General features: G+C 37.3%; 1 protein-coding gene across 2 annotated transcripts in view; it reads right to left on the minus strand.

The window, feature by feature from the left end:
• The window catches only part of FRMD3 (FERM domain containing 3), a 74768-nt gene that overhangs the window by 13265 nt on the left and 41554 nt on the right, over positions 1-19949 (minus strand). For both annotated transcript variants that reach the window (XM_029962899.1, XM_018080964.2), the window contains 7 exons: positions 15517-15604; positions 13588-13676; positions 11217-11280; positions 8874-8962; positions 6207-6281; positions 5588-5656; positions 1295-1416 (listed from right to left, as the gene is read on the minus strand). In XM_029962899.1, coding sequence (XP_029818759.1) covers positions 1295-1416; positions 5588-5656; positions 6207-6281; positions 8874-8962; positions 11217-11280; positions 13588-13676; positions 15517-15604 — 596 coding nt within the window. The remainder of the gene's footprint in view (positions 1-1294; positions 1417-5587; positions 5657-6206; positions 6282-8873; positions 8963-11216; positions 11281-13587; positions 13677-15516; positions 15605-19949) is intronic.

Raw genomic sequence — 19949 nt, forward strand, 5'->3', positions numbered from 1 at the left:
CAGTTGATGATATTTAACTACACATAAAAGATTCTACAGGAAACCCAACAGCAAATATTTCTATTAACTCATAGTAGTAACAACAATCTGTCTGAATAAAAAGAAATAAGATTTTCAACTTACATATTACAAACATTTAAAACAAGCACTGTCTGTTGAGCCTTTAGCAATAAGCCACCAGTTTCAAAAAATGGATTTCATTGCTTAGAGTTGTAAGTGAGGTGCAGCAGTCTTATAAACAGCAAGCTGTTGTTACTCTGCAGTGAGGGCAACTGCCTAGCAGAAACACAGCGGTGCTACTTGGCTGCAGGAAAGTGAATTCTCAGATATAAGTATTTCACAGCAGAGGTAAACAAGTAATTGTTAAAATTAACAGCTGCTACTACTGATTATAACAAGCTATGCACACAGACTAATTCACCCTGTTCTCACTAAATTCAGTGTTAAAACGCCAAAGAATGAACAAAACATGTTCATACAACTATTATAAAATGAAATGAAAATGAAGATACTTGCTCAGCTGTTTTCTGTTTCCCATTTCCCATTAAATGACCATAACAAGGAATCAGCAAGGTCAAATTTCCCAAATTCTGAAGCACTTAGCTCACTACATCTCAAGCAAAAACCACTGTCAGGTTTTCTTGGTTGGCTTCCTTTTTTATTAGGAAGAAGGCAATTATCCTCCTTTTAATTCACATCATTCTTTGTAATGACTGGATCTCAAAAAGAAAGGAGTTAAATGTGATTTTTAAAATACCAATAAATAAATAAATACATGGAAAACCTTGTTCTACAAAATGCACTCAAACTGAGCTTCCAATAACATCCCTTTTTGTCAATGGGATTAAATTAGCAGAAAATCCTTCCTAGCTGACCTTCAAATAATGTCCTTTTTGTCTGTGGAATTAAGTTAGCAGAGAGCTTTTCATAACATTAAAACAGAAAGAAAGAAATGTAAAAGTAAAGGGAAGCAAGATACCTAGCAGTAAACCGACAGTTTTCACTGCAGTCACTATTTAGTAAAATGGTGCTATGTTGAGGTTATTTATTTCCTAAGATCCTTTTGCCCAGCAATCTGAAAGAAGATTTTTGAAACACAAATCATAACAGAAGTAACCTTCTTCACAATGAATCTCACATAAGGCTTGTGCACAGTTTCTGAGCATGACATGTAGGGACATAATGGTGTACTAAATGACATTACTAGATTTTTTCCTGCATCCCTGAGTCACTAGCACACCTTATTCCACATGTTTTATAACAAATATTGGCAGGAATTGGGTCAGTGACTCACCTTCATCTAGTGGAACATCTTCCTCCTCACAGGGAGAAGGAAGGAGAGGCTGCAGAGGTTCCATATTGATTATGAGTTGCTTGTTTAACAAGGGAGAACTTCGGCTCTGGGTAATGCTGGTTCTAAAAAAATGGGGGAAAACAGGGCCAGTTTACTCACAGGGAAACAACTGCAGTCCAATAGGTCTAACTTCAGAATCATTTTGTGTAAATTACACTAGGTCTTGAGCTATCATAACAAGCTTTCCACACTGAACACTGCTTTCAGTCATGTTATGTTGCACCTTCAGCAAATACAAACTTTTCAACATCCAAAGGGTAGGAGAAGTTTTGTGCTGGTTTAATTCTTTTACAAAGCCTGACTTCCTTTCTTCTTAGGCAGGATCTCAGTGTGTTGCTCCTCTCCACAGTGCACAGCATACATCAGTATTTGGCTTCAAGGAAGGGGGAGAGGATACAAACAATTTTCCTGACTTTGTTCCATTGCTTTTAGAACTGGGTAAAGGATTTGTTATGGTTTGAGCACTGCAGACCAAAGACTAAAGCAGGAACAACTTCATCCCTTCATTTACAGATACAGAATGGTCTCTCTCATTCCCACATATCCCAGACCCTGCATCTACACCAAGCCTCCAGGTAATCAGGCTGGTTTTCTTTCTTATCTTACTTGGCACTAAGAGGCTTTCCTAGTAGCAGGTGTTTGACATTCTCGGGAAAGTCTCATGAATGCTGTTGATCTGCTTCAGTCATGAGGCTTATTAGCCTATTATCACTGAGAATATAAATTGGCTCTTTTGAATAACTTATCTAGGACTTACATGTTACAGGCCTGAAGCAAGAGTCCTGCAAAAAATCTGAACCATTATAATATAAAATATTTACTTTTGACAAAAACAAAGATGAAATGGAAGAGGATTCTACTTCAATTTAAATATAGCTACAGTGCTGAAGTTTCACAACATGCATTTCAAATTTGCGCAAAGACTCAACTTAGAATTTGACATAAACAAACTAAACAAAACACCTCTTGCAAGTCAAAAGATGAAACTGTGTGTTGCTGAGAGGTTAGGTAAACTTGGAACACAGATGTCCAACTCTAAGCTACATTACATGTCATTAAATATTCTGTGAGAATAAAGAAGGTTTTCTGCTCAATTGCCACGATTTCTTGCTCCTTAACATACACTCAAAGATACTTATATCCTCATTTACATTCTCTGAACAGTCTCTGATAACTATTTAGTTTATATTTTGTCTCAGTTTGAGACAATTTGGAGGGGTGGAGACCTCAGACAGAAGTCTCTTCCCTTGGATTCAATACTCCTGTTTTCTTCAGTACAAAGAGAGAGACCAAATACCCCCAGATCTAAGTGAAGACATAACTCTTTACCATGAAAAATGCTACTAAAAATACTGATAAAACTGGGTTAAACCAACTGTTGAGGAGAAAATTCCCAAGCTCTGACCAACAGACCAAACTGAGATGGCAGTTGGCCTCCCACACATGGAAAAAAACACATGGCCACAGAACAGAGACAAGTTGGCCACCTCTCCGTGTGGTTCACCTCTCCCACACAGGAAAAAGCTGGCAAGAACAGTTTGAGAGTCAGCACTGGCAGGAAATGGCAGATTGCTGGGATTACATAACAGCAGACATTTGCGTGGCACTGCAGTGAGGCTGCGGTGCTGGTACAGGCAGTCGGAGCAGGGCTGCGGATCCCCCGGGTGACTGGAAGGACCCGTAAGACACTGTTGGATCTAGCAATGAGACTTTGCTGCAATTTCAATGTTCATTGGTCAAAGTAGTGTCACAGACCTGTTGAAGTGGTGGACAGGTCCGGATCTGTCATGGTGGTGGTGGAAGCCCCAAGTGGGTAAGGGAAGCTCCAAAACTCAAGAGTTAAATATGCTAAGGTTCAGATGGGAACACCTCTGGTACCTTCCCTGAGACAGGGAGGTCTATCTCTGGCTGATGTAATACTGTGAGTCATGAGATACTTCGGGAGTCTTTGACACCTTCTAAGATGTTCCAGCTGTCTCTTAAGTCAGTGCAACTGAGTCCATTATGGCCCATTATGGTTCATAAACAAGAGATAAAGTCCTTCAGGCTGGGTGTGAATGTTCTGGGGAGTTATCACAGCTGAGTCACCTCTGTAAGGAAAAGAATCCCACCTCACAGGATTTTCCTTTTTCCTTATCTAGTTTAACACCCAGCTTCTAGCCTGAGTTGTTGGATGTGCACGTCTTCAGCCCCTGGCTTGAGTGGCCACTCTGCACGTTGTCAGCAAAGCATGCTGCTGACTGAGCCATCAGCACCAATAGTCCAGTCTCTTACAGCACCTGGCTGATCACTGCAGGTGGTCAAATGTTTGAGTTATTACTCACTAGCAGTTCAGTCTTTTTAAAGAAGACAAAACACTAAAAAGGCAAAAAAACACAGAAAAAAAGAGAAAACAAAAGGTGGATACCAGAATTTTTGTGTAACTCAGGACAAATTTGCTCTGTCTAAAGAAGGGTTTCATTCAGATTATTGTCATTACAGTCACTCCAACCCAACAGTACATCCAAAGGCTTGTTATGCAATCCCTGGATCTTTGTGCTTGCTGTAAAGAGTTCTCAAGCAACTCCCTAAATAGGATTTGTGCCTGAGGGCACATATAATGCTTCTACTCCATACTCATATACAAAGATATGCCTCCTTCAGGCATGCCCTGGAAGCAGAATACTAAATTATTCAGTGCATATTTGTCAGAAGAACTTGCCACTGCATTAATCCTGCATGACTATACACTTCAACAGTATAGACTCAGTCTGTAGTGCCTTAAGTGTAATATACAAACACAAAGATACTGAACAGTACCGCCCTCTCAACTGCATGTTTCTTTTTCAATGCAGACAACTGAATTGACTTTGAGGGTGGGAGCACAGGGAGAGAAAACTTCATATACGTTTAGATACACATATATCTACCTTCAGTCAAATAATTTTCACTTAATGTTTTGTATCTAAAAAGCTACCATTTCCTATCTTCAAATCTTTTTTCATAGAGGAACTTGTTTCTAAAATCTGCTCTTTTTCTGAGTTAAAAATTTTCTACACTTTTTCCTACTTGTGCTATTAGAAGGACGTTTCTTCCTGTACACTAAGTTTTAAATAGCATGTTTAAATACTTAAAGCAAGGAAAGTAAAATATAAGATAAAAAATAATTTTACGTGAAAATCTTTTCATATAAACCCCATTGAAAGTAGACAATAAGATATTTCCTTATTTGAACAACTATTCTCATTAAAATATATTTGTGTTCCCAAGTATTCTATCCTGCCTCAATGATACATCTATATTTTGCCTTCTGTGTTCTCATTCAACACATTCTAGACCTTCACTTACTCCATTTTAAAATGTAATCTGGAAAAGCGTCTTCAAAAGCATCCCTGCGTGGCCCTACTAATTAATTAAATTCTAGGGTTGGACAACACATTATAAATATTTACTACAAATATATTCCTACTCTTTAGTAAAGAGAATTCACTTTTATCTCAAATATAGACAAAATAGTGATATTCAATTAAAAATAAACCAAACTCACACACCCCAACCCTGAAAAAAAATCCCAGCAAAAAAAAAAGGATATGTCTGTAGAATGCTCAGAAAGTTAAGTAACCTTTTTAAAAAAAGGTTTTAAATAGCTTTACCTGCTGGCCTCTTTCTTCTCTTCTGAAGTCCTTTAATCAGGTTTTTAACAATTTTCACTGTCACTACAATGAGTGATAAGGACCTGAAAGCAGTAGTTTGCTTGCAAAGTCTAGCTGCTTATGTCTTATAAGCCACATTTTTTTCTGAAAAAAAAGATTCTCTGATTTGTTTTTCTCTTTACTGAATGAACTCCACACTTTTTAATCTGACTGCACTATCCAGTATACTTTTAAACATATATAGAACAGAACCTTTCAAACAAAACAAGAACTAGAAATGAAATGAGAGTGTACTTTTCTGTCAGGATCATGTAATAACAGTTTACAGTATAACACAAAAATGATACAAACTGTCTATCTGACTGATTGATTAAGCCCAGTTTCAAAGCAGCACAGATTAGGTTCCCTTGTGTAGGAGAAAATACACTACTGTCAGAATTTTGTAAGACTGGTAACACATATTTCCCAAGGCTTTCATGCATCATTATGGAAGCTCAGAATGACAGCCATTACACCTGAGAGTAAAAGAAAGAGAATTTCTCTGCAGAGAACAATAATTGTCCTAAGTCCTTAAACTTTAATACTGAATATCAAGACATACCTGTGAACTTCAGGAGGTTCCCTCTGGATTTTAGAGCTTGCCTCCACAACCTCTTTGGCTACTTTTCCACTGCATTAAAAGATGATATAAATATTCCAGTAAGATATATGCCAAGAACTACATATACATGAACAAGTAAGTTACATTCAGAAAAACAAAGGGGAAAAAAAAAAAATCCTATGAAGTGGATATATAATGTCCCAGAATAAAATTGTGCTAACTACTTGCCTGTAAAGCTACTGAAGAAAAAGTAACTTTTTGTAGTAGAACACTAAGAGTGAGACTGTACTATTTCTTTGATGCACTCCTGTTTCACAGCTGCCCACTTGCAGGGGGCATACAATCTCTGCACTGGCCACACATCCTTGTTTTTACAGAAGCAGCAGCAAAAGTGGAGCTGTCTGCTGGTGAAACTGCTCTTGACAGAAATGTCTGTGTGAAGACTATTTATTTTGTAAGTGACACTGAAGAGACAATAGAAAATCTTTCAAATCCTGACCTCAAATAAGTGTGAACAGACCCTTCAGCAGGAAAATCCCTCAATTTGGCATGACTAATTGCTCACACTTTCTTACTTTCTGAAATGACTTACTGTGAACAAGAAACAGCAAACACCCACCTATATCGAAATCTACTGCCTTTAAAAAATATCTTGCTGCTGGACATCGTTTTGATCTGACTGGATTTTGCATACCTTGAAGAAAAAGAACAGAGGCTCTCAGATTTTCTTGGGTATGATAAGCAAAAATGAACAAGGTAAACTACAAGCTTTGTTATTTTTATACCATAAATTAATCAAAAATTGACCTTTCCAATTTTTTAAGGCCTTCATACAAAACTAGGATATTGAAGCACACATAAAATAATTCAGATGGCACAGAGTGACTGAACATCAAAAAAGTGATTACCTGGCCAGGAAAATGAGAAAATTAAATGCAGACATTTTCTGCATCTCTATGGACTTTTAATCTCAGGAACAAAGAAGGAAAGACTGCGGTACACCAAAAGCCCCTAGGACATGTGTCCTAACACCACCATGTTTGAGGGAAAATATGACTACTTCCACTTTCCCATAGGAAAACAAAGAAATAATAAAGACAACTACTATTTTCCCAAAGTAGTTGCACTTCCTATGTCTCTATTCAATCAACTTCTTAGTAGCCTACATCATATCCTACTGCTTCTCTCCAATCATATTAAATCCTCTCCATTTAATATTATTACAAATCTTCATTTCATTAAAGAGGTCCTCTTGAAAGACCCACCAAAATTGAAACATGTGAATATGATTTTAAGCAATCAGTCATGATAAAGAAATAAATCCATTCCCTGAAAACATTTAGAAAGTAGAAAAACATACTAGAGAAGCAGCCCTGCACACACCAAGGTCAGAGAAGAATGAGTGGGAGGAGGTGCTCCAGATGTTGGAGCAGAGTCTACCCAGAAGCCAATGGAGAAAACCATGGAGAAAGAGGCTGTCCCATGCAGCCCATTACAGAGCAGATATCCACACTGCAGCCCGTGGAGGACCCTTTACTGGAGCAGGTTCACATGCTCTCAGGGAAGCTGCAGCTTGTGGAGAACCCACACAGTAGCTAGCTCCTGGCAGGAGTTGTGACCTGTGGAGAGGAACCCATGATGCAGCAGGTTTATCCTGTGGGCCTGCAAGCCCATGGGAAGAACCCAGGCTTGAGCAGTTCATGAAGGAGACTGGAGCAGAAGAAAAGTGTGAGAAGGAAGGAGCAACAGAGAGAGAGTGTATTCCCCATCTCCCTGAGCTGCTCAGGGCATGAGGGACATAGAGCAGTTAGAAATGAAGGAGTAAAGCTGAGCCTGCAAAGAAACGTGGGGGGTGTTTTTAGTTTTGTCTTTATTGACAATTTGAAGTAGAGTAAGAAGGTTGCCCAGGTCAAGCCTCTTTTGCTTGTGGCAGTAAATGGTAAGCAATCTTTCTGTCTTTATCTTAAACTGTGAGCAATTTCATCTTATTTTCTCCCCTTAACCTGTTGAGAAGGGGCACTAACAGAGCAGCTGGGTAGGCATCTGGCACCAAGATCAAACCCCTTACACTCATGTATTTGTGATTAATATTACAACCATTTAACAACAGGAGCAGAGGGGTGATATTCCTATGAGTCTCCCTCAGACATCTTTACTTTGAGCACTAATTTCTCTCCTTTAGGTGCAAATTGTTTCCTACTCCCTATTTATTTCTAGTAAAGTAAAATAAAACCACTCAAACAGCATGCATTATTTTCCTACTTGTCTATTTCAAATTGAAAACAGTTCCTGATAAACATTATTTTAGTCTTTCTAAATAGACTATAAATAGACTTTACATAGTCTCAAACACAGTAGATATTAACATAGAGAATTATCAGATGTGCCACCTCATACTTCCTGTTTCTTCATAAATATATCAATTGAATAGATTATATATTATTGTATCGGTGTTGAAACAAAAGAAGGATGGACTATTCTCCAAATTAAATCAAATTATTATCATCCAGGTTAGAAGACACATTCTTCTTACTTAGTTATTATTCATCATTACAGCAGCCCCCTGCTGTTCCTATGTGTCAACACAGAAACAGTAATTTTTATAAAATACGCAAGAGTCTGTAAAGAGAAACTAAGTAGCTAGAATAAAAGCTACATGCCTAAAGGGAAGCATAACTAAACAGATCTAACGAAGTCAATGGAAGATAGAAAGAATGCCTAAGAGCTTTTTAATGGGAATTATTATCAGGTTCTCTTTTAAGGAATAGAAAGGTAGATACTCTTTTATTTTCTTGTCAATTTATACACTTTTTTTGTGTAACAAGATTGCTGGTATCTTTCAAAATGTACCTAAAAATGTCTTCTTTTTAAAATCATAGCAGAGAATTGTTTATTTTTCAATCAACTCATACTAAACCTTGGATTTCAAGTGGAAGAACAATTACTGGCAGAAGACCCTTGAGAATTCTCAATACATTCAACAGCGGGGCAACAATGTTCCCAGACATTGTGCCATACTATGTCCATCCAACATCACACTTCAGAGCAGCAAAAATAGTGCGCTGGAGAAAGTATAATTATTCACTCCAAAATCCTCCTGACTCATTTAGATTTTAAACAATTTCTAATACTGGCTTGACATGAAATAACATTCCCAATTAACTTGCATATTTTCTGTTTGCATTTTGCATTCTGTTTATGAAATGGAACATTTTACATTGAACAATCTTCTTCTCACATGCACTTCTTTACTTTCAGTATAGATAATTACTTCAGGTTTACATACTTGTAAAAAGCCTGGTTCTCCACCCCACATTTCCATAGATGCTTGCAAGCTGCTGGTGTAGACGTATGGAATGACAGCATAGCCTTTTTCTAAGTGCAAGGAAAAGAAAGCAAATTAAAGTAGTGAAAATTTTGAATTCTCAAAGACTGAAGTAGCTGTACCTGACAGCCTCACCATTAACTATATACACAGAAGAGCAATTTTTCCTGTGTAGGTTCAAATGGTGGTTCACCCACAGATGTAGAACCCCTGCAGAGCTGATACTTAAAACAGCCCAGGCAAATTTTTCAGAAATAAAAGGAGATGCTTGGAGGGGGCAGGGAAGAGCATATGTACAAGTGGCTTGTGGAATAACTGTATTCCGGTCAAAATCAAAGGAGGAAAGTCTCTGTCTTCAAAAATCTACAGTGCACAGTTGTTGCACTACTTACCACCCACCTCTCCCTGTTCCCTACCATTTGATGTCCTGCTGTCAAAATCTTCTTGCAACCACACAAACAGTTCCTGATAGCTCTGACATTATTTCCTTCCTTCGTTTTCTTTCCTCACCTGCATTCAAAACCTTAATCTTAGACTACATCACTCCAACCTAGGTAAAGAACTGATTATAGCATGCTGTAGGCAAAAATCTCCATGATTTCAATTACAAGAGCCCAATGATATAACTCCTAACTACGTGGGACAAACTATAGCCTATTCAGCTGATCAAGATTTGAGGACATTGTGCTTATCCAAAAATAACGCAAATTGATCCAGGTGTCAATGCTGTCCTAGTTAGAACAACTGGGACCAGTTAATCACTGGATGGGCGTAACCCAAAACCTTACACCATCTGCCCATAGAGCCTGACTGACCAGTTCATCATGGTATCGGTGTAACCCAAAACTGTGTATTCTATAGCCTTCCATGCCATTTCCCAGAAACTGTTATCAATGAACCATTTACACCTTCTGCACATAGAGCCTGACTCCTCAGGCTATAAACTAGGTGCTAAGAGGCCTGCGAGACAGGAGTTGCTCTTGTACTCACACTCATTAAGGAAACCCCCACCCTGAGGGAGGTACTGAGCATTCCTGCCTGAACTGGAGGATATATAATCTTGGAGTCTTGGGACTTTTTTAACCACTCATGGGATTCAGAGGAAGACTGCAGCTCACCGCTCTCAACCAGACTGCAACCACGACTCTCGACTGGACTGCAACCACCACTTTTCAACCAGACTGCAACAGCACTCTCACCAACAGGTTTTCCCCTCTCCTTTTACTTCGGACTCAGGGAGGCCCAAAGAACACCACTCTGCTCATGCCCCAGGGTGCTGGGTTATACATTTGGGTTTTGTGGGTTAAAACCAATTGTTTGTCTGTATAATCATACTTATTGTATTATTTTATTAAATTGTTATTCTGACATAATCTCTCTTTTGAGTTGAGTTCATTTCCCCTGCTGGTTTACCTTTAAACCAGCACAAATGCTCACTTGAATTTTCAATCATATACAGTCATCTTCTGTACTTCAAAGTGGACGAGTACAGCATCTTAAATGAATTAAATCTTTGACTCCAAAGATGACCAAAACCATGAACAATCAACATAGCATGGCATGAATGTTAAATGAAAAATGTTTCAACCTTTTGCAAATTAGACATTTGTAGTGGTTTGGGTTACCCCTGCCTCAGGCCAAGACAAACCCATTCGTGGGATTGTCTTTGCTCAAGGGCCAGGACAGATAACACCTGAACTGAAGGAGCAGTGAAGCCCACGGAAGACCCCTTTGCCTGCGTCAAGGGGGCCGAGGGAGCTTGAATACCTCCCTCGTGCGTGCTGGCAGAAATCCAGCTATCAGCTGCTGCATGTGGAGAAGACAGACAGACTACTGCCTCAGAAGATGCTGCTGCTTAAGGACTGGAAGGGATCTGTCCTTCTTTCCCTCCTGGACTTTTATTTGGAGGGGAGAAGAGATCTGATATTGTAAATACATATGTCATGGTAGAGATAGTTGTGATCGTGTGTATAATGTGCTATGGTATTTATTTGTACAGTCATTGTAATATATTCCCTTTCCCCCACTTTGAGTCTGGTGTGTTTTGTCTGGAAAAACCCATCTCACATTAGGTTGAGATGTGGGAGGGGGAATGGAGCTAGGGGATTGGATTTTGGGGCTATCTCAAACCATGACAACATTCTTTTGATAACAGCAATTTAACATTCATTAATATTCTATATTTTAGTTACAATATGAAGTACAATTATTGATTGTTTAGAAGTTGGTTTAGTTTTAAAATTATGTTATGTCTTAGCGGATCTTAATCAAATAGAGAAGTTTTGTAAAAATATTAAACTTAACCTCTTTCTGAGCTCCAAACACATAAAAAGTCTTCCCTTCAAATTTTAGTTTATAGACATCACACCTAAAAAGAGAAAAAATATTTAAGTACAGGAAAAACAGATAGTTCTACTAGTAAGAAATGCAACTCGCATGCAAGTTTCCCTGATTCCCAAAGTCAAGCACGTTGTCAAATGACAAAGGGCCTCTACAGAAATCTTACAAATTTTAGCATTGAAGTATCTAATATTCCAATCTTCTTTAGAGGACATAAGCCCACAGTATTTCTTTTATATGCCTATGCACATTCAAAGAATTAACTTTGGCTGCTGGAAAGTGAAGAGGAAATCAAAGGTAGACAGAAACTTACATTTACACTCTATTTATGACACAGTTTGTGAATCCTCTTAAAATCTTAAAATGTCTATTGTAATTAAATTGAGGGAAAGATAATACTTTTTTCTCTATACTTACTTATACTTATTTATTTGAGGTTTCATATCACACATCTTAGTAATTGACTACGTACTACAGAACACAATAGGAAGAAAAAGAAAATGTTTCACAGAACTTACTACAGAGGCCTGATGAGTTGAAAACTTATGTTAAAATTTCATTTAACCAAGGTTGAAAGCTCAGTCTACATATGGAATAACAGAGCACCATAAAAAGGCAAGGCAATGCCTCTGCTTAAATTACAATGGAAATTTCATCATTACCAGAGCTGAAATGAGAGATAGTGGGGCTTTTTCATAAACTTCTCTAAAAGTTTTGGATGTCAGATGAAATGGGAATAATTCTGCAGGCAAGGACAATGCTATCCCTGAAACTATAGCAAGAGTTTTGCTTAACATAAACAACAACAAAAAACATTCCAGCTTATATTACACTGAAAATGTAAATAACGTAAATTACATTGAAAATAAAATCTCAAATATGAAATTGGATTTTTACAGTGTAATGCAAATTTCAGCTAACACTAGTTAAAGTTACTAGTACTCACTTCTACAACTTAGAAATGAAAGAAGCAGTACATGACGATCAGATAAACCTCACCACACAACCCCAAACTCTAGTGTAACACTGAGATAGCTTAATGGCTTTTCTTCTATTGCAATTTCATTTGTATCTGGTTTACATGTCAATGGACAAAATAAGTATACCTAGATCTCCAGGAGGATATGTTGTCCTTAAATAACCTGGAAAACTAAGTGCTGCGGAATTACTTTCCCATAGCATGGTGGACAAATGCTTGGCAAGGGCTATTCTCTCCTCTGTGCACCATAGACTGACATCACAGTAAAATCATCCTTATGCCAAAAGCACAAACCACTGAAGTACTGTGATCAGGGCTACCTGTAATTAACCCCAGGGAAACTGCAGCATAAATCCAGGATTGCAAGTGGTTGGCATTTGACAGGCACATCCCCAGAGATCCACAGGGATCCACAACTGAATTGTACAGACAGGACTATACTGACTTTACACCTTCGAAGATTTCAGGTTATTCAACTATCAGGGAGGTTTCTACAGATATGCAGTAAAAAGTCCAGCTCTACTTTAAAAACTACCTCAGCACTTTTTCACCTTCTGCCCATCTTGATACCACAAGACAGGCTGAAAGCTCTGAGATGGAACACCCATACCTAAGTAACTGCTGTGGGCACCCGTGTAACAGCAGGTTAAAAAGAGATTTATCAACAACTAAGCATGACTGCTCGCTGTGCACCATACTTCTGAGAGCATGGCCAGCTGCATTTACATCACCTCCAGGAGTTGTTTTACCTCTCCCTCAAATGTGGCTGGCTGATGCTAACCAATTATGTTTTATAGAAGCATAAAAGAACAGCAAAACCAGACAAACCAAGGACAACTGCATAAGTGCCCACTTCTTGAAAAAAAAAGAGACTAAAAGAAAAAAAGAAACTTGAAGGCATTCTCACCTCCTCCTCTGCTTACTGAGTAAGTTCTTTTGTAGTTTTCAAATTGAGGTTAAGGAAAAGAGGAAATAGCAATATTTTTACAAGAGTCAAATAAAGGTTAGGGTGAATTCTTGTTAACTATTCCAGACATCTCTGCCAATAAGCCTCGTTGGTGACTTACAGCATAGCTGAAAAATCAACTTACTCAATTTTAACATTCACGTATTATTTTGACTAATGCACCTCGTGGAATAATTTTCATTGGAGGATGAATGAGACCAAAGTTGTTGTTGTTACTATTATTGTTTTTATCTAAAATCCTTTGAAGCAGAAATATGATGGGGCAAGAGAAGGAATATTCACATGGTCCTCCTTAAAGACAACATATGTAGGTGAAGATAGTAGGAAGAAGAAAAGACACAGGAGAAAATACTCCTACTTATTAAGATACATTTACTTCATGTACTTACCATTTCAACAAATGAATTCTTTTATTCCCCTGGAAAACTACAAATCCTGCAGCTGTGAATCCTAGAAATGTGGTTGTCCCAACTGAGTCCTTGAGAGAGAAAAGGAAACATAATTTTTCCTTCATCTAGTGAGGTATTTCTTACTGAGACCATAAATCACTACCCCCCTCTAGACTACCTCTATTTTGTTCGCCTTTTTAAAATAAATTTTGCCTTCAAAATGTATATTTCTAAAGATAAAGGGCAGCTCTTGGCAATACAGGCCTCATTTATTTCTAGGCATTTAAGTGAGAAACAGCATCTTAGGCTTTTTTTCTATCTACCTGTAGCTGATAACAGGGACTCCTGAGGTATATTTACTAATTTTATTGAAAATATACTTCTGTTTATGTCCCATTCTTAATGGGCTGACTAACTATGAGCCAGGGATTTGTATCTGCTTCAACACTGATATTTTTTAAGATTTCAGAATACATTGTTCCTCTGCAAGATGTTGTGTTGAAAGTACTGCTGACAGACAGCATTTACTACTATAAGCTTCTGGTTTGTGCTCAAGTATTCTTGAGTATTCTCAAGTATTCTCGAGTACAAACAAGAAGATATGCTGATACTTGTCTTTCAAATAGAAGAGACCATTTTAAAATTTTAACTCTACAATAAAGGTTCTGGCTCATCCTTTTTGATTAATGATTCGGGTGAGTTTTGTATCCATTGGATTTCCTGTCCATCCCAAATTCCATACCCTCATCTTACTAAAGATAGTCAAGTTTACTGTGCTTGATGTTCCACCAACAAAATAAAGGGGAATTGAAACAGGGGTGGTTCTGGAGTAGCAGCCACAGCACCGGAAAGAACACATCATAAGGAGCCAGCAAAGAACCTTACTTTGTAGTTTGCTGCCAGAAGACAGACAAATTTGCTTTAAGCATGGGTCACAAAACTTCTGATTGTCCCCACACTAAAAGCCCTGTTACACAGGTAAAGAGGAAATTCTGAACCAGTTTTGCCTCTGTGCTAAGTGCCAACCTAAGTCTGGGATGTCCTTTGAAAATCTCCAGTATAGTTTCAAACTAAAATTTACTGTCATTGACTTCACTGAGCTCTGAACCAGCCCATCTTTCACACAGGAGCACCATTCCTGACAAAGTATATACAACATCTTATGCAGCTTTGTGTTAGAGCTGACTGCTTAAGGGCACTAACCACCAGCACATCTACCTGAACAGTGTTGCTGTTCCAACAGATGAGATAATATACAAGCCAAAGTAAAAGCAGCAGTTAAAACAAAAGCAATTAATACTAAAAATAAACACTGCAGATTATGCAGATACAACCACGTAATTAAAAATGCAGGTATAAAGGATAATCAGAACTGTTAATTAAAATCACCTTCTTATAGAGGATCACAAAATAGCAAAGTGGGGGGTGGGAATAGGAAGTGGGTTCTCCCCTTTGTACATCTGGTTTGTTGTTCTTCGTAAGATTTTCATATTTTGATGATGTTTGAAAAACTGATCTGCCAAGGATTATCAATTTTTTGCACCCTCTGGACAGAATAATGCTGAATCCTGAAAATCCTGGCAAACAAAAAGTATTTCACACCTAGAGTGCTTAAAAGAGACCTTTGCATTAAATGCAAAGAAATTATGAAGTATAATCAAAGCTTAATGTCATGACACTCTATTAGATTCTCCTATGATGTTCTGTTTCCTCTGGAGAAAACTTTCCTTTGACTGATGCAGTAATGTCAAGCTGTCAGTGTTCTTCCAAGTCTTAGGCATAATATAGAGTTCTAGGGCAGGTTCTTTAATAAATTACTCACTATTTGTGCATGGATAAAAAACCAGAGCTAAATCAATTTCAATAATGGGTTTTAAGTAAATATTAGTAAAAAGACACTTCATTAAATGTTAGTAAAAAGACTGTTACCTTGCATGGATGCGGATCAACACCGTAAGTTTCCAAAGAATATGCTTTCAGGAGCAAGTTGAATTCAGCAATAGCTGGGCTCTGACCTCTGAAATTACAAAAGAAATAGCAGTTTTAGAGCAAAAAGAAAATAGGAGAAAAAGATTTTTTGACTGTAGAGTATAAATGCCTAAAAACAGAGGAAAGTTTTTACTGACATTCAAACTATTTCAACCATGTTTTGCTTATAATAAAAAGATAGAAAACTTTACATATGTTTTCTTCTTCTGAATTATACAGTGTCCAATGTTTTCAGGTAAATCCTGAAGTTTTTTCTCAATCTCAAGATAACAACAGTTAGCCAGAATTGTCCAATATTTCTTTTCTTTCCATATACAATCACATCAGCCTGAATATTAAATAAATCTCAGCATCTTTTTTCCACAAACTCTTGCTCCTCAACTTGTTTAAAAGGATTGTGCAGATTAATACACATTCCTTCAGCGCAGGGCATAAGCATGACAATCATATTACACTGTCTACTTAGATGCATGCCTAATTATAGCAGTGCCTGCTACCAACATCATAATCTGTCAGCATTTCCATTTATACACCCCTATTTTTAGGGTGTCTATAATCCACAATGAACATATGCTAAAGACTGAAACATGGCATGCAAGACTTGAGTCTTCTAGAGTCTTTTAGAGTCTTCTAGAGTCTTTTAGAGTCTTCTAGAGTAAGTTTTGTTATTAGACTTTTGCTAACTCCTGCCATTACAATAAGCTCTAATACAGATTTAAAATGCCTGTTTGAAAGCAAACTGTTTCAATTATTATTTCGTTTATGTATCTGCATAACTAGAGTACATGATTCTGATACATAAAATGGTTTTATGACAATGAACAGTACCTAAGACATTTAGAAAGCCAGGCCTCAAAAATCTCATGCAAATTATAAAAAAAAAAAAAAAAAAACCAACAACAGTAACTAAAGAAAAAAAAAATCCACAGTAAACAAATTTTCAAGGAACATAGTCATGCTTTATCTTATGCCTGCACTTTAGAGTCCAGCCTCACACTATGATCAATGGGACATGGGAACTGACATTTAAAACTGCACTATGGGTTGGTGTAGCATAAATTCCCTGTAAATCTGTTATTCCCCGGTAGCTGGAAATCAACAAGCACTGACATAAGATATTCTGTATCTAGCCTAAAGTTCAGTTTAACAACTAAGACAACACCTAGCACACTCGTGGATATCAGATCCTATTTTGAACCTAATAGGATGACACCCTGTGGCAATGTAATAACCTTTTCTGTTACAAAGTTTTAACTATTGCTAATTTTCACTGTTCGCCATATCCCACTCAATCCCATGATATTTCTTGGGCTTCTTCTGTGTTTATTTTGGATCTCTCTCAATATTACACAACCTTCATTTTATTTAAGGCCACATTTTTGTGGATATTTTGCTTTTGAAAAAGAACCCACACAAAACCAAAGAAAATACCCCATGATATTAGAGATGTGGCCTTCTTTCTCTTTTTTTTTGGTCTCTTCCTCACCTCTTTCCAATGGAGAAGAATGTGTATCAAGTGAAACACCAAGAATTACAAATAGATATTTACACAGTTAAATGCTTAATGAAAAAGCAGCATGAAAGCAGCAAGCAAAAGAAAAATGCTTATTTTTCCCAGTCAACTTCCTGGTAGCTCCACTGAACTTTTTCTCCATTTTCAATATTAATAAGTCACAACCTTGTGTTTAATCACAACTCTAAGACCATAAATGACCCTTAAAAAGGCAATAAATTTGTTTCATGTACAATTCAACTGCACCTGACAGAACTAATTGATTAATTAGACCTAAATTACCTAGAATACTTATGTTCCATAGTGAAAAGCCAAACAAATAGATGGTTTGATTGCTTATTGGATATTGAGCCTTACAAAAATGTAAGATTATAAAATGCATCTTTTATCCAGCTACCTTTGCTGCTACAAAGGAAAGTAGTCAATCTTCTGGTTTGAATGCACCAAAAAGTGACAAGTAATTTGTAACAATGTGGTTTGGGGGTTTGGCATATTGAAATGGGGAAAAATATTACAGAGACACATTAAAAAAATTAGCAAGCTCTCCCCACCCATAGCCTCTGAAACTATGGTGGTTTTGTGCACATCAAGTGGAATAAGATGTGGCACTTGGAAAAAAAATGCAGAAAAGATGGACAAATTTGATCTTATCGGATTACAGGCTAATCAAATGGCAACAGTGCAAAGCCTTAAAAGAACATCACAAAACACAAGAGTCAAGAGCAATATCAAATGAAAATTACTCATTCATCTCTTCTCAAAGGGTTAATATTTAAGTCTTGATAATACGCTTTTCGTCTGTAACTTAGTAATGAAAATTTTCTTACTAAATAAAAATATAACTGTAGCAAATCCTATCAGCAAAGTCAATATTTTTTTACCAGTCACTGATCAAACATTAGATATGGCTTTGATTTGCTTTGTTTAAAAACCTTTAAGCTTTCTACATGTAGCAAACATCCTTACACAAGAATTTATAGAGTTTCTTAGTATATGTGTTTCAATTATTGCCTCTTACAGTGGAAAAACAGGAAATATTTATGCATTTTGCTGGTTTGTAACTCAGTTCTCTCAGGAAAGTCATGTCTCTCTGTCAGTGCATTTACTCCTCTTAATTTATTTTTCAGTATATATTCAACATTAAGTAGAAGATATATTACCTTTCTACACGTTGCAGCCACTACCACACCTGGCTGCAGCACGGTGAAGTGCTGAGGCCTGAACAACAGGCCCTGAGCCAGAGTTGGCCTCTAGATGGACCTTCCAACCTAATGTTATATTTAGTCATGTATCTGCTTATTAGCCAAAATTCTATATAATCCTTAGTAACATCCATAATACTATGCCTGTGTAAACATGTATGCTTGTTAGTAAGGTATACTGGTATACACTTAATTAGTAAAGATTTGTATTTGCTATGAATGTATCCATCATTCTGTGTTTAGAGACTAGTCCAGGCCATGGAGGTAGGCAACCGGCCCCACTCAAAAGTAGTTGGTCCAAACTAACTCCCTTGATTTTCCTCTGAGCCCTGGCCAGGCTTTGGGGGAAAACCTAGGAGAGAAGAAAGCTAGATATTTTCTGCACCAAATAAGTGATGTAAGCTTGTTTTTTTTACCAGTATAAAAGCTGGACCCTCTCACAGCAAAGACAGAAGCCTCACATGCGAGTGGACACATTATGTAAGATTTCCCAGTTACTGGGAGTGGTTCTCCAACCTTTCACTGTAATGAGGGCTCCCAAATTGATGTGCAGGTCTGCATGCTGATTATGGTAATGTATTAAATGGGGTAACTGGTGATGTATCTTTCTTAATCACCAGAGACACTCTCTATAGTAATGATTAGGTGCATTGATAAGTTTATCCTTTTATAATTCACTGCTTCTTTTGTAATTCTTTGCTGGTTTGCACTATAGTAAATTTATACACTTGCTCTTTAAAGTTGGTGTCTGTGTTTCTAGTGTTGGTCCTTGCCATGGCAAAGGTTTGAACAGGACCACTAAAAAAAACCACTACCAAGAAAAGTTTCTGCATACGATACATACAGTAAATGTGGATTACTTGTGAATTTAGAGCTCCACAATTATTAGCTACAAATTTATGATTCAACCTAGGAACCAATGTCCCAGATAAAATTGAATGAAACAAATACTTCATTAGAGGAGTGAGAAGTCTGCAACACACTCTGTTTTTAACTTCAGGCTCATGAGAAGTACGCACTAGAGGATGTAAAAGCTCTGTTTATTCCCCACAGGGTCCCCAACTCTGAAGCACTTCAAACACAAGAAAGTTCAACAGGGTGTGTCACAGCAAGGGTTTACTTGTTTTGCTCGCTGCCAATACCAATTCACTCCAGAAGTTTCTCCCCTTCACACGTTTACTCTAGTCATGAAACTCAGTGAAAGTTATGGATAAGACAACACAGGATTGAGCATTAATTACTTTTAATAAAGAAGACCATATAGCAATAACAGCAAAGAAAAAACATTTTTAATGCTATTGTTGGTTTCCTGCTTCCTGAATGACATTAGTAAGGTCACTTCATTTGTCTTCTCTGATTCTCTTACTGACTTACAAAGTGCGATGAGATACTACTATTAACATACTAGTAATAATAACAATTATTTCCACCCATTTGCCTCATCTCTATGTCAAGCAAAGGTACTTGCAGCAGAACACAACAGCAATACTTAGTAGAGTATGTTCCATACATGTTTCATTTCTGGGTATGTATGGTTTGTAAGGTGTTTCAATGTAATAAATTGAAAAAATAAATAAATACATACATAACAATCTAGCCTCTAGAAACATTACATATTTACCTCCATGAAAAAAGGAGAAACCAGCCATAACATTTTA

Source organism: Manacus vitellinus, unplaced genomic scaffold (assembly GCF_001715985.3).
Source record: "Manacus vitellinus isolate BGI_N305 unplaced genomic scaffold, ASM171598v3 scaffold_50_pilon, whole genome shotgun sequence".
Lineage (NCBI taxonomy): Eukaryota > Metazoa > Chordata > Aves > Passeriformes > Pipridae > Manacus > Manacus vitellinus.